At 48.6% G+C, this 20838-nt stretch overlaps 1 protein-coding gene across 2 annotated transcripts; it reads left to right on the forward strand.

Annotated features, from left to right (window-relative positions):
- On the forward strand, nt 1–20767 carry LOC121835322. Of its 2 annotated transcripts, none has more exons than XM_042289360.1 (8): nt 1–494; nt 558–775; nt 5294–5566; nt 6952–7050; nt 7470–7586; nt 8408–8691; nt 9930–10094; nt 20547–20767. In XM_042289360.1, the coding sequence occupies exons 1-8, from the start codon at nt 467–469 to the stop codon at nt 20674–20676; spliced, it is 1314 nt and encodes a 437-aa protein (XP_042145294.1). In that variant the 5' UTR covers nt 1–466; the 3' UTR covers nt 20677–20767. The 2 variants fall into 2 exon arrangements, with proteins under 2 accessions (XP_042145294.1, XP_042145293.1); XM_042289359.1 differs by having other exon boundaries at nt 15–494; nt 9866–10094.
- The last annotated feature ends 71 nt before the right edge of the window (nt 20768–20838 follow it).

Genomic DNA, 20838 nt, shown 5'->3' on the forward strand with positions numbered 1-20838 from the left:
GCGCCACCTACCGACAATTCAAAAGGGTGGTGTATCTCCACAGGCTATCGGTGTTCTTTTTCGTACTTGGTTTACACGATTTGCTTTAGCGTACGTCCGGCAATGTGCCTGCCCCCTTTTTCTTAACGTATGTGGGTTGTAAACTCGAGTGCATAATACGCCACAGTTCTCCCCAGTTGTTACCTGAAGTGCAGACAAACCAGAGGTAGCCAACGGCAGTCTTGACGCCCGTACACAGCTAATGCCGTGGGATGAGACAAAACAAACTCGACTCTGCGCAGAAGACGGGCCTGGATAGATCTTCGTTCGGTACGCCAGCATCACATCGTTTTGTAGTTCACAACACCGACAACGCCTCCCCTATGACTGTGAGAACAAGAGCCGGGTGTGCGGGTGCACAATCCATCGGCGCAGTCTTTGGAGGCGCTCGTCGTTGCCTGCGTGTTTGAACTCCGCTGTCGGTGAAATGTCGTCCACAACGCCCAAATCAACAGGTAACGTCACGAGCGGTTCGTCGGCTGACGCTCCTGCTACATTTCTTCGTTTTCTCTACGAAGGGTCGTGCGGGGCGGCGGCCGCCGACGGCGTGCTTTGCGTCTACCTGTCATCCTGGGATCACGTAATGGGACCCCAACTCGTGTTCTGTTGGCGCATGGAGTGCCCCGGAGTGCTCTCCGCCGACGACTCGCCTCATTGCGCCCCTCACTACCTCAAATGCCACCAGTTCCTCGAGAACCCAGAAGCCTTCCTCGTTCGGAATGAAGCACCCCAGCAGGTACCCTCGTTGCCGCGAGGAATCGCCCTTCAAAACCTAAACGATCCCGTGCCCCAACATGGCAGCTTCTGGGTCCCTGGTTGGCCGCCATATTGGGGCCTACCTTGCACTTTTCACTTTTCCTCACGTAATCTTTCTCGCGCCCCTATTTGTTTCATCGAAACTCGTTTCGTGGCATTACCTTTCATGGACAACTTATCATGGACACGTTTCGTGGGCACCAACGTTTCATCCACACTCGTTACACAAATTGGATGCTGTAGGGGCATTTCGTCACACATGCATAGGCCTCCTGCTTTGCCCAGGAGGTGCTGCAGAAAAATTGGCTGGCTGTGCCCCCTACGATTTGTTTATTGGTATAAGGTAGTACAACCTTGCTCATTTGAAATTGTCCCGCATGAAAACGTTGGCCGGCAGTAAGAATTCCCCCTATGCAATTGTTTTTTACGGCACGGAATCGAGCCTATTTCTAACGTGAAAAGCTTCTTTCATTCCCCAAACTCGGCGATGCAAGCTACGTCTACGCTGTACAAGAGGCCGCAGATTTGGTTTCGGCACGCTGTCATGCGCAAAAACAGCAAGCTTGTACTAATGTTGAGCTTGAGGGAGCATTACGAGATACGTTAGCATGCTTTGTAAACAAAATCTCCCCAACTGCAGTCCCTCCGTGCAGCCAACGCTATCGGCTGATGATCAACCTTGAAAATGCGCGAAAGCAGACGCAAGCAACCGAGCGTCGGCCGGCCGTCTGTCGGCCGAGCACATTGTTCTTACTGCACGCTCCCTCTCGAGTTCCTGCACATCTGCGCTGTAAGCTTCACGCAACATAAGATCAGCAGTAGGAGCTCCGCCTTCAACACATGCTTGTTGCTTTCTGTGGTGCGTTAATGCGTGCGCACGCTTGTCTTTTCAAAGGAAAGCTCTCTCTGGGAGCGACGCTTTTACTCATGATCTCACGTTGCAAGAGATGTAGCTCAATCGGATCACTCCGCTGGCCGGACAGCATAGCGTGTTCCTGTTGGTAAAATGTGCATGACACACATTTCGACGCATGCCACGGCCGCTTGATCGAGTGGCCGTGCCTTAGCAGAACAACCTGAAGGGCGAGAAAAACGAGTCTCGCTTGCTCAGTGCGCTGGGCAGTTAGTATCGTTCTTTCTGCTTGACTTCACATGGTTTCGATGGGAATCCGTAGAAGTTCACTCCAGGGTTAATACCTTCCCGTTCTTGACAGTTGACGGCGCAAGACTACTGTCGACAGCGACATTTCGAACTCATTGAGGCCGTGCTGCTTGCTCCCGGTTTCAACATGTTTGGACGAAGAAAAAATGACCAACTTGCAGTGAGCTCGGGTCCCTGGGGTAATGTGCGGTGACGACTACGGGTGGACACATTTCAGTTGTGACCGTGCAAACGTACAAATAACAGCAGCGTGCAGAGGTGAACAGCCGCCCGAACAGGTTTGTTATTGTGCGCGGAACTTTTACTGCTTGTACTACTAGACATTCTATCGCCCGCCACTGGAGGGCACCACGATACGTTCAAAGCTTCCCTGCAGGAGGCCTATCACTGGGGTGTGCGGTGAAAGTCTGCGGCGGCTCATTACAAAAATGCTAGCCCACCCGACCGACCTGCACACGCCGCTTTGCGGCGACAGTCTTGTGCAGCTTATTACAGAAAAAGGCTAATCTGAGCTGTCAGTGAAACGATTTGTCGATGAAACATTGCCTGTAAATGAAACAATCTGTCGATGAAACATTGCGTGTCAATGAAACAATCTGTCGATGAAACGTCGTTCGATGAACTGACTGCCACCAATTTTTCTCAAGTCCTCTCCCTCCTTTACCTTTTCTCGGTTTTCACACCCTTCCCCAAGAGCGCAAAAAGTAGAGAGCCTTGCTCTCGATCTTCCACCCTGCCCTTCTGTGCTCCATCTTGCCGTACGGTGAGCCAGTCGGCGCACTGGAGGGAGACACATGACCGTACTCTCTCACCGGTTGCACGCAGTGCTGTCGAAGCCACGGGGAGGAGAAAGAGGAAAGCCACTTTTGTATGAATCTTTTTAATGACTTGCTAATCTCCAATGGAAACGGGTCCAGGTAACAGGGGAGTTCCTCCTCTCCCTCTTCTCCAGCTTGTTGGGCTACCCTCGCCCTTGTCACTTTGGTAAGTGCGGTCGCGTGCCTGGCTTCCGTCGCTCTAATTGGCTCACTGTTGGCTCTTTGCCAAGTTACAGTGAAACAAAGTATAGCCCCTCTTTCTCTACCCTCGCAGATTGGGAGAGGGGGCACCAACGGGATTTTCTCGCTTGCAGAAAAACCCGAGTTGAAATGTGCGCTTTTGCAGACGATGGAGCCTCGTGTAGAGGGCTATCAAATGACTCTAATGTGCCAGTTCATTCACCGTGTTGTGCCATCATATTTATCGGAAGACGCGTTAATTACCTGCTGGGCTTGCGTGGGGCACAGTTGATTAATGCGTGTGTCTGATGGCTGCAGTATGTAAACAATCCCCTTGCTTCTACTAAGAGGTATTTTGCCATAGGAGGAAGTGGGAGGGTTTTCCAACTGAGCACGTCTGAGGAATTATAATGCTTCGGGAGACAATAGGAGTTTAATTCCAGGCCTTCTCTCAAGGTTGTGTGCCCCTTTGGGTATATATTTTTTTTTCTCTTCGGGGAAAAACAAAGGGCGAGCTTTTGAAGCAAGGTCATGGCCGGTCTTTCGCGCAACCTGCCGAGTGCCTTCCTCCAAGCCTCTTCCTCCAGAGCTCTAAACGGGAGCAAACCGTCTTGGACCCCGTTCATGCACATTCAATTATTTCTAGAGTCTAATGACTACAGGATCTCAACCTACCATGCTTGCATTTTTGGAGTATACCTGTGCTGTGTTCCAATGTTGGCGCATTATTTACCAAATAAATGGATGTAATTAGGAAACATCCAGAGTCAAGAGAAAGGTTATGATTACAACTTTTACAACTGTGCGCCCCATTTCACCTTATGTTGAATCGCTGCAGATGCGCCGAGCCATACCTGCAGGGCTGCCAACACGGAAAGGCAGAATTTCCCTTGCGGATGCCTGAAAGTTTCCTATTTCTGCCTAAATTTACCTCCCTTGCCCAAATAATTATATAATACTAAATATTGTTTTCTGCATCAGTTCCATTTTTACAATGAGAGATATATTACGTAGCCTTTATGCTTCGCGTATGTTTCGCAAAGATTAGTTTATCGGGCCAAAATAGTGGTCGAAGCAAATGTGATGAGGGAATGTTATGCACGTCATCAGAACATGGTAATGTTTTAACAACTTCTTTAGCACTTTTTTTTATAATAGTAAGTCTAAAATAAAAGCTGTAACACAAGCTAGAGTTCTCGAACTCAAACACGTGGAACACGATACATAGTAAGCACCATTTCGTACATGGCACTTCATGAAGTATATTTTAGTCATGGTAAGTCTGTATCTTGGACACGGTATCTGTATCTCCAGACATCGCGGTACTTCTTGTACCCAAGCTTTCTTTTCTGAGAAGGCGCGGCGGCGCTCTCCGAAGATTCGAGTTGACTGGTCCCTTCCTCCATAGTTTTCACGGCGGCGATGAAAACTGATTTTGGTGACGAAAGTTGTTCGAGTGTTCCTCAGTGTTGCCAGACGGTCGCACAACAAACCGCCAAACAGATGCAGAGACTAACCGAAATATAGCCGAAGCCACCGAAATTCTACGTTATCTCGAAAAACAAATATAATTGACCTACAGATTTCTAAATATATACGGTGCCCGAAATTTCCCTCAAACTATCAAGATTTTCCTTATTCCCACATAGACCCGAATATTACCTTAATCTGGGAAATTTACCTCAAGTTGGCAGCCCTGCATCCCTGCCAATCTAAGGTCACGTGATGCTCGCACGGCATTGGATGGGCTCGGAAGGCTCGTAGCATCCCCCGCGTCTGATCGCGAGTTGCCATGGAGTACCGAGACCAGTGGCTTGTGGACAAGAGGGACAAAGGTAGATGGTTGAGCTTGCGTGTGTCTAAATTATGAAAACGAAAGAGGCATAAAAGACCCGTGTTTTCTGCAATTAATTGGTGTTCTTTCGGGGTTCACCTACTTCCTGCATGTGTAAAGACTGAGGGAGAAGAGACGAGAGCACATGAGGACGTCGGAACGGTGGGCTCTGGTTGGAATAATTAGTGGGTGGATGCAAAGCTAGCTGCCTTTTTGGCTACTCACTGTTTCAACACATTCGAATGTGAACGCCGGACCCTGGTGTTTGAACGTGTCCAAGGAGCAAGTGGAGACAAAGGCAGGCAGGTAGCTTTGCATCCACCAACTAATTGTTCCAACCAGAGCTCGTTGTTCCGAGGTCCCCGTGCTCTCTCGTCCCCTCTTCTCCCTCGGCGTCTACCCGTACGTCCACTGTTAATTTAAAAAAGGGTCGACCCGAAAACGCGAGTTCTCGGGTCGTACGTGCTCGAAGCACGCGCTGAGCGGTCCGTCTGCCCCCTCCAGGCCAGCCGCCGCCCGACGGAGCTGGAGGAGACGTACGCATCTAGCGTGCTCCAGCTGCTGCACGGGGGCCTGGAGCAGCGGCACACGCGGTCCTGCCTGCTGCTGCTGCCGGACAAGCGGGTGGCCCTGCACGCGGTGACCTTCTCCCTGACGGGGGCCCCCGTCAGCGTGACCGCGGTCTTCCGCCTGGCCGCCCTCAAAGACCTCTGGCTCCTGCTCAACCTCACCGACCTCGCCCTCGCCCGGGTGGCGCTCGTCTGCCGGACCCCCGGGGTAAGCCTGCGGCATCTTGATAGACCTCCGTTGCCTCGTACACACGGATCGCGTCAACGTCGGGTCGGCGCGGCTACGGCATCTGTAACTCTCATTCGACCGGATACGTTTAGCGTTCGTTTTTGCTCGTACGTCGAAAGTGGTCCCGGTGTGGCGAGGGACGATGTCACAAAGGCAAGAGTGTCACGCCGTCAGATGTCGCAGTTCGGGCGATTGGTGCTAGAAGCCCCGGCGAACAGTGGGCGAGAGCGTCGCCGCCGCGTCCCATCCCCCAGCTGCCGAAGTTTCCGTGCCCTGTCGAGCTGGAGAGTGATCTGCAATGGAACAGGCCTCCACCGCATTCACTGCCGCCACTTTGCTGCCGCCGGGATCGCGGTTGGCGACAACGCGACACTTCCGTGACGTTGTTGGGCATACGTCGAGAGATCACTTTTGGGGACGCAGTAAACAGGCCAGTCTGGGACGCGTTCCCCGCACCATAGCATAGCCGCCTCGATGGCTCCGAGGCGGTGCATCGGCACACGGATCCCTGGGTGGCGGGTACGAATCCCGACCAATGCGCCCGGAATCTGACGGAAACTTATTGCATCGAAGGCATGCAAACGAGATTTCAGTCGCACGTCAAAAGGTGGTCTTCGGTCCTCCGCTTCCCTTCGTTGGTTGCGCACGTAAAACCGAGGGAAGCTGTTCCCTTGGCAAAGAGCAGTACGTATTGATGTTGTAGTTTAATGAAACGACCTTATCGTAAATGAACTTGGTCACTGCTGCGCTTCCATCGACACTGTATTCATGTACTACCAGGTAGGAATGAAATGCTAACAGCAAAGCACATTGCTTTCGATACACGCTGTGTAACCTAGTGGTAACAGGAACTGATAGAACTGCGGAGAGAAGGGCTACGGGGATATGCTTATCAGAGTAGGCGTGCACCCTCGCAGCCCCCATAGCTTCTAATTGCCTCTAGATAGCGCAGCCTGTATCATAGACTGCAGGCTCCTCTGTTCACATTTCATTCCTACTTGGTAGTACCTTTCAAATCGTGTGGCTTACAAAGTCCATGTTTGCTCTCTATGGCTACTACGTACACGCCCGCATTATTTACCTACTACGAGCACTTTTAGGTGACCGTTTTCCTTAGCAGACACACAAGACCACACGAGATAATGTTCCGTGAATGGAGGACTAATTCTTTTATTATTGAATCGTGCGACAGCATTGCGGGTCCTAGCGGATTCATATTAGAACCGACTCGTACAACAACTGAGACATTGGCTTTCCACCGTTCTATTTGTCTTCGGTCTTGGTTTCTCGTTACGGTTGCTCGTCTCTCGCTCGCGTACAATTGGTCAGAAACTCCCGCTTCACAAACACTCTGACCTCTGCAGCGTGACCTAATGAAGAACCTGAGCAAGGCCACGACGCTTCTCAACCGGTACTTCCACCTGGCTGCGTCGCTCCTACGTACAAGGACTCTGGACAAGAGGGTATGGACATAGTTTGGTTATGATCTTTTTTTGTTTGCTAAAGATTGGATGAACAGCTGCATACACTTGTCAAGCTTGCTCTAGGTTTTGTGGTGATGACTGGGTCATGCAATTCGGTTTGCCCCAAAGGACCGTGGAGTTATTTCAAGGTCCAGTTTTGTCAGTTAACTTCTCCATTGTGAACGAGGAATAGGGGCAAAACGTATTGTTTGGCTCGGTGCTTCCTTCCCACTAACTAATGAATTGTAAGGAGACTATTGGAAGCCTGAAACACAAACAATGGGGTGCTACAGGGGCCAGTTGTCTCAATCCTGGAGGCAGCCACAACAGGAAAGAAGAAAATTAAAACGATGTTCTGCTTCGCAGATTTTCGAAGGTTTGTTGACCTTTGAGTTGGAACGGCACTGTTTTTCTTGCAGGCATCTGTGGATGCCCTGAGCAAAGACTGCATGCCGGAAGACTTGATGCGACGCGCACTCCAGTCGCACTTGCAAACTCGTCGTTGTTCCGTCGTCTTAGGGGACAGTGCTGCGCAGGTGAGTGCATGGGGACGTCTAACCATCTTCTAGCGTGTGATGAAAATGACACGTCCATCCAAGCCATACAAGGACACAGTTTGCCAGAGAAAGATCGTAGGATACTGTTGGCCCCATTGGCCAGGTACAAAGACGCCGAAATCGCTGCTGTAGCTACATTGATTCTCAAAGAAATCGGCGAGCATTTAGTGCTGTGGATCCGACTCGGCAGAGTATGGGAATTCCAACCTCGCAACGTTCTGCATACCGTTGTTTCGGGGAGCCAATCTTTCCTTCCAGGTGTCAGCGACTTCGCACAAACGGCGTAATCACAGTGCCTCGGTTTTTTTTTTGTTGTCGCGTATGTTGTTCCACCGCCACGGCTGCTCATCCCTCCTCTCCCGCCTTGTCGTGGCGTGTTGCTGGAAGCATGCCAGAAGAGTTTCCCTTTCGTAAGAGGGATAGTGGGCGTAACGAGCGAACGAACGAAGCAAACGAGCACTGCGAGAAGTGCGTCGGCCTCAAAAAACGAATCCAGTCCAAACCACGACCGTCTAAACAAAAGACGGCTGCATGCACCGGGGCAATAAATGCTAACACATTCAAAAAGTATCCTTCACTTCACTTCTTTTTTCAGAAACAGACGTTGGAACGGGTAGTTGTCATCAATTGCTCGTATTGTGGCAGACCAAAACTTTCTCCGCATTTATTTCTGCGTCCAATCTGCGTCTGCGCTCGACCTCGCTGCAATGCCGTCGAAGTGCTAGTCCGCGGGCTTCGGTTGTTTCTCGTGGCCCTGCCACTACCCGGATCATTCGAGGGACGATTCGCGACGGTTGCAGGTGGAGGCCACGCTTCGGGCACTCACGGCGTTCCTGGACCACGAGGAGCTGTCGTGCTCCCTCTGGGAGGGGCCACGGGGTTCCCGGGAGGAGGGCCTCCCTCCGTGCTACGTGCCGGGCCTGCAGCTGCAGGGGCTAGTGCGGACCCCGCTGGGAGGGGCGGGACCCCTGTCGGCCCGCGAGCTCCTCTGGTCCCCCCACCCGTCCACCGTGGTGGACGTCAGCCAGGGACGCGTCTGGCAGTGCCCGCTCCATGTGGGCTTCAGGGCGCCGCTCACACGCAAGTGAGTGGATGCCTCCCCTCGTTTATATACATACAGGGCGTCTCTGTCTGAGCTTTACACGTTTGTTTAAAAAAAAAAAAAAAAAAAGAGCCACAAAAGCTGCATTAATGTTATCTGTGCAGGGGACTTATATGGCCAGGGGGGGCATAATGTAGGGTGATAATAGTCACAATGAGTCGGTAATTAACCCAAAATATGTCTATTCATTTTTTAACTAGTTCCAGTTAGAAACTTGCCGAGCATGATCAAATACACTAAATCAACAAACTTTAGGAAGATTTGGAGCGCGTGCGAAGCTCGCGCAACGTGCAAAACCTGCGCACATTGAGGAAAACGGTAAAAGCCGCTTGGTTGACACAGCTACTCGCAGACGGTACAATGCCAGCTTGGGTCTACTTTAGGTTGTCCATCTCAAAGAAGCTTTCGTATTTTTTGCTTTATGCTGCGCCATCTGAGCAGCAGCGTGAAACAGACCGTTTTCCTCTCTGAACATGAGAAAAACTGGATTTTCTAGACTCGCATTTTTTTTCTCTGAAGTTTGCTTCGCACAGTTTTGATTTCTTACATTACGTCAGTGGTTCTCAAATGGGGGTTCGCGAAGGCTTTCTAGGGGTCCGTGAAGCCTTGCCTCGTCAGTAAAGCCCGGCAATAAAAGTTGTAGTTTTTTTTTTTAGATCGAGAAGATATGTTCGTTTTCAGGCGAGTTTTCTAGTGTGTATGTCAATATGAGAAGTCTACTTCATACTAGCTCTTAGTCATATCCATTTATTAAATCATTTTTGTATTTAACTAATACATTTTCCCCCTCCCTTCACCACGAAAGGGGTCCTCCATCATCTCCGCCGATACACAAGGGGTCCGCGAAACATTGGAGGTTGAGAACCACTGCATTATGTTATGAAGGCTTACGTACAAGTCATCGGGACATCTGTGCTTGATATAAAGCTTGGCTACCGGTTCAAGGAGATAGCCTGGCACCCGACATTTGAGACACAAATGTTTCGGTGATCTATACATAACGCGAGAAAACAATGCCGTGCGAACCCGCCTTAAGACCTACACATTAAATTTGAGTATGACAAGTGCGCCCTTTGAAGACACCTTAATGAAAAGTTCAATTTCATTCAGTTCCTCTATTTATTTTTATTCGTACAAATATTTTACGCCCAAACAGCGTTCGGAAATGCCCCGTAGGCGTCATCTGGCTCCGCCGTCTGCCCCTCTTGGCTGCTTTGCAGGCTCAAGGCGGCACGCAGCCCCGCGATGGAGTCACAGGTGTCTCAGTTCGTGCAGCACGTGTCGAAGCTCGGAGGCACGCCCGCTGCAGAACACCTTCTACTGGCCTTCAAGCGTCTGCTGCGTGCCAAGGCGTCGGCACTCATCCAGTGTGCGTCCCGTTCCCGGTAAGTGCTCCGGTTATTCTACCCAAGTTCCTAAATTCTTCTAAACACAAGGTTGGGGCAGAGCTTACGGAGCACGCCGCCCGGACTCTCGTGCTGCCGCCGCGGCGCTTCTGTCGCGAAAGTCTGATCGGCGAGCCTCGCAAACTTTTGGTTCCAACTTTGTGTTTGACAAGTCTAGGACATAGAGTTGTTACAAGGAACGCTGGAGGTTCAGGTGGCACATCATGTATACAGAGAGTTTGGTCAATGGGAGGCGTGGGCAGAGCCAGGGCGTGCACCAGACGCAGAAAGAGCGCTTGGCATGCTCCCTTGGCCAACCAGAAGCCTAAAAGAATCCCCTAGCGGTGGTGGCAAGAAACTGTTTTTGTCCAATGCATATGTTGGTACATTGTTTTAATAGGGAGTTTTAGAATAGCGCACGCTAAAGCTTTGCGTACGCAAAGAATAGCGTCGCCGCCACTGCGCATGCTCCGAACGCAAATCTGGTTTTGCGCTTTGCGTGCGCAATTTTAGCGTGCGCTATTTTTCAGAAATAGCGTGCGTACGCAAAGAGTCTTTGCGCTTCTCCAAGGAGGATTTGTGATGACAAGTTGGCTAAATCCAAGACGAGCAGAGTTGAAAAAAAAAATGGCGGCTTCCAGGATTATGTTGGCGGCTGCTTTGGCGGCGTCGTGAGTGCGACGTCGGCGGCATCCTCCCAACTGCGATTTTCAATACGGGACGACATTGTACTCGGTTTGGCAACGATCACCAGCAACATGATGCTTGCGACGAGCGAACATTTTGCGGCGAAGGTACGATGTGCGAAGGTCAGTACACGAGACCTCTCTTGCTGAGGCGACGCAAGCGGACGCGACCGGTCAACCGCAGGCGTCGCATTCTCATGTCTAAACAAATCTAAAATGCTACTCTGGACCAAAAAACTTGCTTTTTTCTAAAGTTACAGCATTTCTTGTGTGAAATAAAAATTGTTACTGTATCTCGGTGGCGTCGCAAGCGCGAGGTGCTTGGGCTTTTGCGTTGCGACAAAGAAACGCTATTCTAAAACTCTTGCGTCGCGTGCGCTAATACAAGCGCTAAATTTAGCGCCAGCTTCCGCTAAAATTGCGCACATTATTCTAAAACTCCCTTTATAAGCGCGTAAGAGTGAAGTGTAGTAACCCTTTATGGTTGAAAATAGGATACACGTGATGTTTTCATCATGATCATGCAGAAAGATGTAAGAAACGAACGCACCGCTCAACTCTGTTTTGCTCGGATAGTGCGTGACCGCTCGGACAACAGATTCCCGGCCTTCGGCGCTTGGCATATGAATTGTGTGGATCGTTTCGCTAGTCACACTCTTCCGCCATGATTTTGGATGACCATGATCAAAACATCACGTGCACCATATTTTCAGTCACTGAGAGTTACTCCGACGCACTTATCAGGTTTGTTTCTCGCGACCACCGCCAGGGTATTCTTTCAGGCTTCTGGTTGGCCACATTCGAATTTGTGAAGACGCCCTGGAACACGCCCAGCCCGCTTTCGGCCAATGGCGCCTCCTCATTTGTCTCCTATACTTCCCAACGAATGGCCAAACTCGCTACATATACGGCTCCGGTGGCACTAGTTTGCTGTTGCATTTTGAAGCAGACAGCAAACAGTCTAAACGTGACTTTCGGTAATACATGCCTATAGGAAAACGCAAATGCGTGCTTTCTTTGCACTCGATTATAAGAGCAAATTTTGCTTAGTGTTGTGACAGAATAAGAAGTTTAAAACGTTTTACAATCAGATGTACAAAAATATGTGTCGGAGCGTTTTTCTTTAGAATAAATGGCGTTGAACACTGCGCTAAAATAGCCCAATATGCATGTATACTACGTGTTGGTGGTTGCATACTGCAATTATAGGGCACATATTTACGCATATAGTCAATGCTACGAAGCACACAAGAGTGAATCAGCTTGAAAAGACACCAAAAGGATGCTAATATATGCCAAATCAAACAATCAAAACAAAACGAGAACGAAGCATGGAGTTATGGAATGAAGAACACATACTGGATTAGTAACAAACTGCATTAGTAACAAACTGCGTTTCCGTCATCTCAATGCTATTACAGCTTGAATAAACCCTACACACTTTTTAATTGTTCTTTTAGAACGCAGCTCTTAGGCGCCCGTTTGTGAATTGAGCGGCATCGGCGTCACCCCACGTTGCATTATGCTAACATTATTAGATTAGCTCAATTACGGCTCATAGATGCTGCATGCAGGAGCAGTACCCCGCCTCACTCACCACGACTCGCCTCCTGTCGTTGACGTGCCGGACGGCTGCTTTGGTAACTGCAGTGTATTCTATGGGATACGTATGTTCCGAAGCGCAGCGTCTGGATGGCGCTTTTTTGTACTCTATGGAACGCACAGTTCGTAAACGAAAACCTAGATGGCGCGTCGAACGACGGGAGGCAGACAAGTGAGTGAGGGGGGGTTCTACAACTGAGGCAGGGATGGGCAGTATTTCAAGTACAAGTATTCGAAATACGTATTTCAAATACTTTGTGTATTTTGCATTTGTATTTAATTACAAATGGGGTAAAGTATCTTAGGTGTGTATTTAAATACTAAAACGTGGGTATTTCAAATACAATTGTAATGAAATACAATTTTGTGGGCGAAAATACATCCCTAAAATTTATTGTCACTGTCCAGAGCAGGAAGAAAACTACGTTCTGCACCGAATGCAGTGTCTCTCAATCAAGTACAAGCGTTTAGTGACTTGGTGATTACGGTGCTAGTCCAGGGCAAGAATAGTGACGAAATCGACGTTCACGGCACTCGTGCCCACGCGTGCCCACTCGCAGCGTGGAGCGGGTTCGTTTCAGCCGGCACTCCACGAGTGGTTGCACTCTCCGAGTTCGTTTCAGCGCTGGCACCCCACGCGTGCATGCACTCGCTGCACCGAGAAAATCGGGAGTGCGCCAAAATACAATCCCGTCATGCCTCGCTCCGGCAAGGAGCGGGAGCAGACGACGAGGGTTCGTCTGCTGCGATGTGTTGCGGAACCGAAAGAAAAAAAAGTAGATTTTCTAAAAGAAATCTCATCCCGCGAGCAATGGAATCAAACGTGAGCTTGAATTGTGAGCGTCTCCTATTTCACGAACGAAGCAATTGACAAACCGTGCTATCAGTGGCGTACCAACTTGTTTTTGAGTGGGGGGGCAAACCAGACCCTCTCCCCCCCCCCCCCCCAAATCGAAAATTCGGCGCAACTTTTGTCCAACTTTTCTAAAGATTTGGCAATGATTCGGCAAAATTACAACGTTACCAGACTTAACATTGATATTTTGTTTTTTCTCACGAAAAAAATTTTGCTTCTTCTTCTTAAAATAAATACAACTTGTAGTGCCTATTGAAAGAGTTATGACTAAATAAGGTGATATTCTAGAAGATAATTGTATCGATGTCGCTTTTGTGTGTTTACTTGTAATTTTGGTGTATGCTTCCAGAAAGTGGCGTGACAACGAGGTTGGGTAGTAGCCGGCACAGTCACGAATCACACTACGAGAGCTTTGATTTTGAGGCTTCATCAGCGCACGCCTGCAAGTGTGTTTACATTGTTAAAATAAAGGCAATCACTGCGTTCTTACTTTCTCTGGTAGTCGCCGTTTCGTGCGCGAAAACGGATGCAACGGTTGCTGAGCCTTCACCAGAAGAGATAACAATATTGTAAATATGCATGTTTTTCGATTTGAGTCACTTGACGTCAGCTTTGCATGAAAGTGCGCGTTCCATATTCGTAACGTGCCGTTTTTAACCTTTAAAATTCCGGTTTCTGGTGTTCGGACACACACGGACGTTTAGGAAGATGGGGAGAGTTAGGAATGGTCGGATGTGCAACGTCGACCATGATAGTTCTGTGTTTAACGAATATTTTTCATCAGTGTTTACTAACGAGTGCTTGGACTCCGTCCCCACTCTCCCTGAAGAGCTTTACGAGCGCATGCATCCTATTAACGTTAACTCCGCCGGTATTATAACATTGACTGATAAACTAAAACTTACTTCGTACGCTGGAACCGATAACATCAACTCTAAAATTTAAAAGAAACACCAGTCTTATTTCGAGTGAGTATTTAAAACTTATCTTTATTCAGTCCTTATCTCAAAGGTGCCTTCCATCTGACCAAAAGGTGGGAAGGGTAATTCGCAGTCTTTAAACAGGGCAGCCGCTCTTCCGCATCTAATTATCGCCCTAATTCATTGACTTCAATTTCTTGCAAACTACTTGAGCATATCCTCTACTCCAATATCATGAGGCACCTATCATCCCGTTTCTTTTCTTTAAACAGCAGCACGGTTTTCAAAAAGGTACACTCTCCGGCAATATGAAAGACCCACTGGGAGCGCGTGGCCGAGGCGGTGGCTGGCGGGGGCGCTGCGAGCCCTCCGGGCAATTCCATTCTGCTTCGAGGGGAGGACGCTCACTCGGGCTCAGATAAAGCGAAACGCGCTTATCAGTTTGTGCCGAGTGCCGAATGAGCGTCCTCCCCTCGAAGCAGAATGGAACTGCCCGGAGCGCTCGCAGCGCCCCCACCAGCCACCGCCTCGGCCACGCGCTCCCAGTGGGCCTTTCATATCGCCGGAGACTGTACTTTCCTGCGAAACACAACTCTGCGACTTTATCCATGACTTGCACACTAACCTTGAACCTTGAACCTTGAAATGAAAAAACTGACGCAGTTTTTTGTTTTTTTTTCCAAAGCGTTCGGCCGTGTTTTTTATCAACGCCTTCTTTCTAAGCTATCATATTTTTGCCTCGACCAAATAACCGTTTACATAGATTCGTGACTTTCTTTTTTCCCGTGTACGGGTCACGTCCATGATGATCATGAATCTTCCTTAATAAATGTATCTCCTGGTGTTCCCCTGGGGTTCGTACTTGGGCCCTTACTCTTTTTAATATTTATTAATGACATCCCCATTGGGATTTCTTCAAAAAACCGCTTTTTCGCCGACGACTGCGTCATCCATAACAAAGTAACTTGTGTGCAAAATAATAACCAGCTTCAGGAAGATCTAGAGAAAATTAACAATTGGTGCAAAGAGTGGATTATGTCATTAAACAAGTATAAACGCAAACTAATCCACTTCACCAAGAAAAAAAACAAACACTGTCATTTAATTACTTCTTGTACTCCGATCTGATTGAGACCGCTACTGTGTATAAATACCTTGGTGTAAGACTAACATCTGACCTTCCCTAAAATAACCACATTGAAGTCATTACTGCCGATTCATCTGGAACTCTTGGACTAAGCAGACGTAACTTAAAAAGGGCTCCACCCTTTGTTCGTAAGCTAACCTTGGACACGTACGTCAGACCAAAAATAGAATATGCTTCAACCATCTGGAATACCCATCGACTGTACCTCATCAATACCCTGTAGAGGCAGTTCAGAACAGAGCTGCTCGCTTCATTTCATCCACTTATGACTTTTTTTTTCAGTGTCTCAGCGCTAAAATCTGAACTAACCATGTCCTCTTTGCAGCTTCGCAGAAAAGTCTCTCAGCTGTGCTTTATTCACAAAATCTACTACCACATTCCCGACCTCAAAACCACTTTGTTATTACCCCCCGACCGAACATCTTCTCGCCTCAACAACGTCTGCACCATCAAGCACATTTCTGACTCTACTAACGCTTTCAATTGGTCATTCCTTTCTCAAGCCATCAGCCACTGGAACAGTCCCCCATCCTCCATTGTCACCATCTTGGACCCTGCTGATTTCTCCTCTGCAGTAAAACTACACCTTTCTTGGCCCATGTGATGGTGTGCGGGGCTAGGCAGATAGGTGAAAACCCTTACGCAGAGCGCCTGCCGGGCCAGACTTGTACGTAGTTCAACTACTTTACTCAAGTTACTGTAGTTTAACTACTTTTCTGGGTAGTTTAGTAACTTTTAATTACATTTATATTCTAGTAATTCGTAGTTGACTTTAACTACTTTTCCGAGTGACTTCCACTCAAATTACAAATTACTTTCTAATTTTAGTGGTTGTTTTGCCTATCAACAGAGAACAGAGGTCGGAAGGTCAGCTGATATTTGCAGAGGGGGAAGCATGCGGAGTAGAAAGGGGGGGGGATGGGAAGGAAGAAAGTGATTTAGATAGTCCAAAAAACCCCAAAATTTTAACGAGCCCCCCCACTGCAACAACACTGCTACGAGGCGCGGGGAGCGAACAGACACGACGCAAGAGAGGTCGAGTAACTGTGGGATTAGCTCCGAATAGTGGCGTTTCTTTGTATTCCGAAGCTCAAGGAGACTTGACGCATTTGAAGAAAGGGCTTGTCCCCGCTTCTCTCCAATGTAGGAATTCTTGCCCACTACAGGAGGTGCACACACTGCTCCTTTTACGGTGCAGGCGATAGAACCCCTAACAACGACGCTCACGCCGGATGGGCTGCTCGTGTATCACTCGAAGCGCGTTAACCCACCCCCGCGCCTGCGTTCACGCCGCTTCGCGGTGACGGTGTGCGGCTGCTAATTACAAATCTATTAACCCACCTAGCCCCCACACCCCCCGTACACACCGCTTTGCGGCGTCCGGTCGGCAACCCAAGCCCCGCTGCCCCCCATGCACTTCCGTAAATAGAGTCGATACGATTTAGTTTAGCGATGTTTCGTCAACAACATTCGTTTTTTTAGTGTTAATGGTAAAAAAGAAATGTAAATATCGCCAAATGCCTCGACAAAACAAAATGTTCGAGAAAAAAAATAAAAAGAAGTAAGCCGGCCCACACCATAAATAGAACCCGGGTCTGACACGTATGAGGCAGACATCTCACCACTAAGTTACGCTACCTCTTCGGAAACTCGCATTGCATCCGCTGCCTATGTTGACGGCGGCAGCGCCTATCTCCAAGCAAGCAAGCAAAACTTTATTTTGTGTAAGGGCCTACGTCCTGGTCTGGACGGCCCGTCCGGCCCATGTCTCGCGGATGGATTCCGTTAGGTTACCGTGTAGCCTTGTTCGTGGGGCAAGGCTCCACAAACCAGCCAATCCGGCGTGCGTGAGCACCGTTGCTAGGGTTTGTATCGCCTGCGCGTTAAAAATATGCCCGCGCGGGTCGGGGGGCAGTGCCCTTGATATTCCTTGGGCGCCGGCGGCCTGTGTCTGCTCTGCCCAGTGGCGGCCGTTTCAGGGGGGGGCAAAACGCATGCCTTGCCCCCCCACTCTGAGAACTGGGGGGGCAAGTGCCCCCCTTGCCCCCCCGGTTGGTACGCCCATGCGTGCTATATTTGCAGGTTTAAGTCGCTCTGTTGCCGTACAGACGCTGAAATATACCAGTGTGTAAAGAAATGCTCAGAACAAACGCATCAGCGGCCCCCGCGATGTCTATCACTATCCGTGTGCGGGTGAAAAATTGAACATTTGTCGACAAAACTCCCCCAGCAGAAACCTCTGACTGCCCAATAAACACCAGAGAAAGCTAAACACAGTGACTTTACCCGAGGCTTGGGTAACATCATTATTTTTAACATTTACCTACGTCAGCTAACATGCCCCGTCGTATTTTGTTCGAGAAAGCTCGTCTCGACGCCCTCACCAAGGCTAATATCTGATCCACCAATAATGACGATCGAAATCGAAAGTCTCACGAAGCTTTGGTGACTATTCCAACAGACTAGTTTTAAGCCGTACCGCTCCAGTGGTTCACGCATAATGCCATGCTCAAACGGATCAAGGTTCTGCTCGGACAGCATCATCAGTTTTCTTCAGTGTAAGCGGTTAAAAAGAGGTCGCGACCAGCTGCTTTCGCCAGTCGCCAGTCGCGACCAGCTGCGAACAGCTGGATGCGGAACTTTACGCCGTCTGTAACTATCTGTACGACAGCCGAGTTGCTTGAAGTCATCGCAAATATAAACTACAGGTTGCAGCGACCGACTTTTGTAGATAAACGTTAGTAGCGACTGCACTTTCGCATTCCCAACCATCACTTTGAAGAGAAAGGCGCTAGTTTCGGTTTCAGATTAGTACCTTTTCTACAACATAGATGGCGGCAGCGTCAGTTTTCTGCACTCGGTGCATTTGGCGAGTTTGTTTGAGTCCAGTTCTCCGTGCAACACTCTGCGAGTGCGATGCATTCTGGGAGAGAACTCGAGCGGCGCCAGTGCGTGTGAAACGAACTCGCTATAAATAAGTGCCTGTGACAACTTGTGATGCTTTCCAGCCTGATTTCCGTCCATATATTCGCCTGGAACATTCTAAATGCGCGGGTCGTCCAGATTTTCGTAACTGGTGCGAGTTGCAACAATAAAAACGTCTCTAGCTAGTGCTGCGCGTCTTGGTCGTCTTGGTTCTTTGTTGGTATATACCAAAATGTAATCGACAAAAAAAAGAGCTGCTTGAAGCTTTGTCCTTTTTTCACCTATTACGTCCAAGCTGATGACATTTTTTTATGATTATATTTCTGTTACGTTACTAGAGACTCCCGCACTAACTCCCGAGTGTGCGATGCAAAATTAAAATGAGATACCCAGAAACCCGTTGCAGGTGCCCTGAAGTCGCTGACGCAAATTTTGAGGAATTTATTTAGAAAAGTATTTGGAGGAGACCAAATACATTTGATTGTATTTGTATCTTGTACTTAAATGCTTTTTTTTGGAAATGTAATTAGATTTGTAAGCAAATACATTTTTTACAGAGTATTTTGTATTTGTATTTCGATACATATTTGCATGTATTTTGCCCATCCCTGAACTGAGGTAATCAGTACCTTTGCATTATGCGACGCATGACGTCATGCATGATGTCACGAGGGTTGCCCTCATGGGGGTAACCACTGATCTCTATGTCTATTTGCTGGATTGTGTTCGACCAGCTCCGCCTATGGACGGGGATGCAGCCACGGTCGGCCATCTTTTTGGTAGAGTTTTATTATTTCTAGCCATCATAGTAATATGGCGGACAACGCTATGGCGGCAGGCTGCCATAAAATAGCCGTGGATCTAGTACACTGTACCGTGGGTGATATTTTGTGCTTGATTGAAGTTGTCCGACGAAGCAGATTCTTGAAACCCGGCATGAACGCTAGGCTCATCTTTGAGGACCCGGCGAAAGTTCTACGAAGGCGCAGCACCGGAGGAAAGCAGCGCAGCTCGAAAGCAGCACCGAAAGCAGACGCCGTACCGGCGTCTGCTTTCGGTGCTTCTTTCGATGCGTGCTGTGCTGCTTTGCCTCGGTGCTGCGATTTCGTGAAACTTTCACCGGGTCCTCAAAGATCGAGCTACCGGTCGCGCCGGGTTTCAACAATATGTTTCATCAAACAATTTCAATCAAGAACGAAGTATAATCCATGGCTAGTTTTGCCACGACGCTGTGTGTCATGGATGGATGATAGTGGCTGCACCAGCTGTACATTGGCTAGAGGTGATATAACTCTACCAAAAAAAAAGCTGCCAGTGGCCGCATTTGCGGAGTGGGCAAACGCAATCCAGCAATTGTCATAGAGATCAGTGGGGGTAACCCTCACGAGGCGATGATGATGATGATGATGACAAGCTTAGTTAACCAGGATCAAGCTAATCAGGCAACACCAAAAATGCACAAAAAAAAAAAAAAAAGAATGTATTGTATTTTTTGTGCGGGATAGGTATAGGTGTAGCTGTATGTTTATCTTTGAGTGTAAATTCTTCCCACCACCATGAGGGGCTTATATGTCATGGTAAAACTTTGCTGCAAGTTTGTGTATTTATGTTTTCTGTCTCTTCAATATGAATCCTGCGAAAACATTTATTTTATATATCTCAATTTTACTTGGATTTGTTATCGCAATTTCTAACTCGAAGGCAGGTGTATCCTTCGCTGCTAGAAACGAATAAAGATAACGTTTCTGGATGTTTATTCGAACAAATAAATAAAGCCCGTTACCAAAGCGTTGCTACAGATTTTTTTTGTTGTTTTGTTTTTGGCCTTGGATAGCGGACGCTTGGGACGTTAAAAAGTCTAAAGCATTTTTGAGTGAAACGCGAGGAAAAACAGGATGTGTTGAATCTGTTTAGAAAGGGGGAAAAGTCACTCTTATCTTCGTCTCTTATTCATTTGTTTTCGAAGGTTTTTCCCCCCTTTCATTTCGCTAATATTTTTCAGAGAGGACTTTGGCCTTCCCCGAGTGTAGCAGACGAAAACCGGCACGCGTCCTGCGCTTTTAAACATTTAGAAAGAGGAGACAGGTAAGGTACGATACAGACGGGACAGATGGCACGTGTAGCGCCCTCGATTTAAAACGCCCGAAAAAATGAGCCAAGGTGGAAACGATTAGCGGCAAAGGGCCTCGGTTATTACGTAGTTGGTGAGGTCGTCAGCGAGAGCCGCGACCTTGGCATTCTACGCGCATTTTAACATCGGCGCGATCGGCGCGCTTTGCGTCACTCTAATCGACCGTCACGTTTCTCAATCCGCAGGCGAGCACTTTCCACGAAATACCTCCAGTCGGTGCTTGCAGTTCCGTACCTCTCGGACTTCGAAGTCATCCTGGCCCATGCCGAAAAACTTCGGCCGGGTCTGTCACGCTACGTGCTGCCACCTGCGTGAAACCGTGAACTACCAAATTTGTGCGAAGGAGGGGGAGGGGGGGGGGGGGTGCAAAATAATAAAAAAGTCTAAACAAAATTTACTTCAGAAACGAGTTCTCTGCGTGTCTGCGTCGCTCAATTTTTGGTCTCCTTTCCCCTCCGTGAGAGTGGCGATGCCTTT

Source organism: Ixodes scapularis, unplaced genomic scaffold, assembly GCF_016920785.2.
Source record: "Ixodes scapularis isolate PalLabHiFi unplaced genomic scaffold, ASM1692078v2 PGA_scaffold12__126_contigs__length_90152505, whole genome shotgun sequence".
NCBI lineage: Eukaryota > Metazoa > Arthropoda > Arachnida > Ixodida > Ixodidae > Ixodes > Ixodes scapularis.

Coding starts and splice junctions, on each gene's coding strand:
- LOC121835322 (XM_042289359.1), top strand. CDS start 467: ATGTCGTCCACAACGCCCAAATCAACAG. Junction 7,051..7,469: donor CAAGGACTCTGGACAAGAGG/GTATGGACATAG, acceptor TTTTTCTTGCAG/GCATCTGTGGATGCCCTGAG. Junction 8,692..9,865: donor AGGGCGCCGCTCACACGCAA/GTGAGTGGATGC, acceptor ACGCCCAAACAG/CGTTCGGAAATGCCCCGTAG.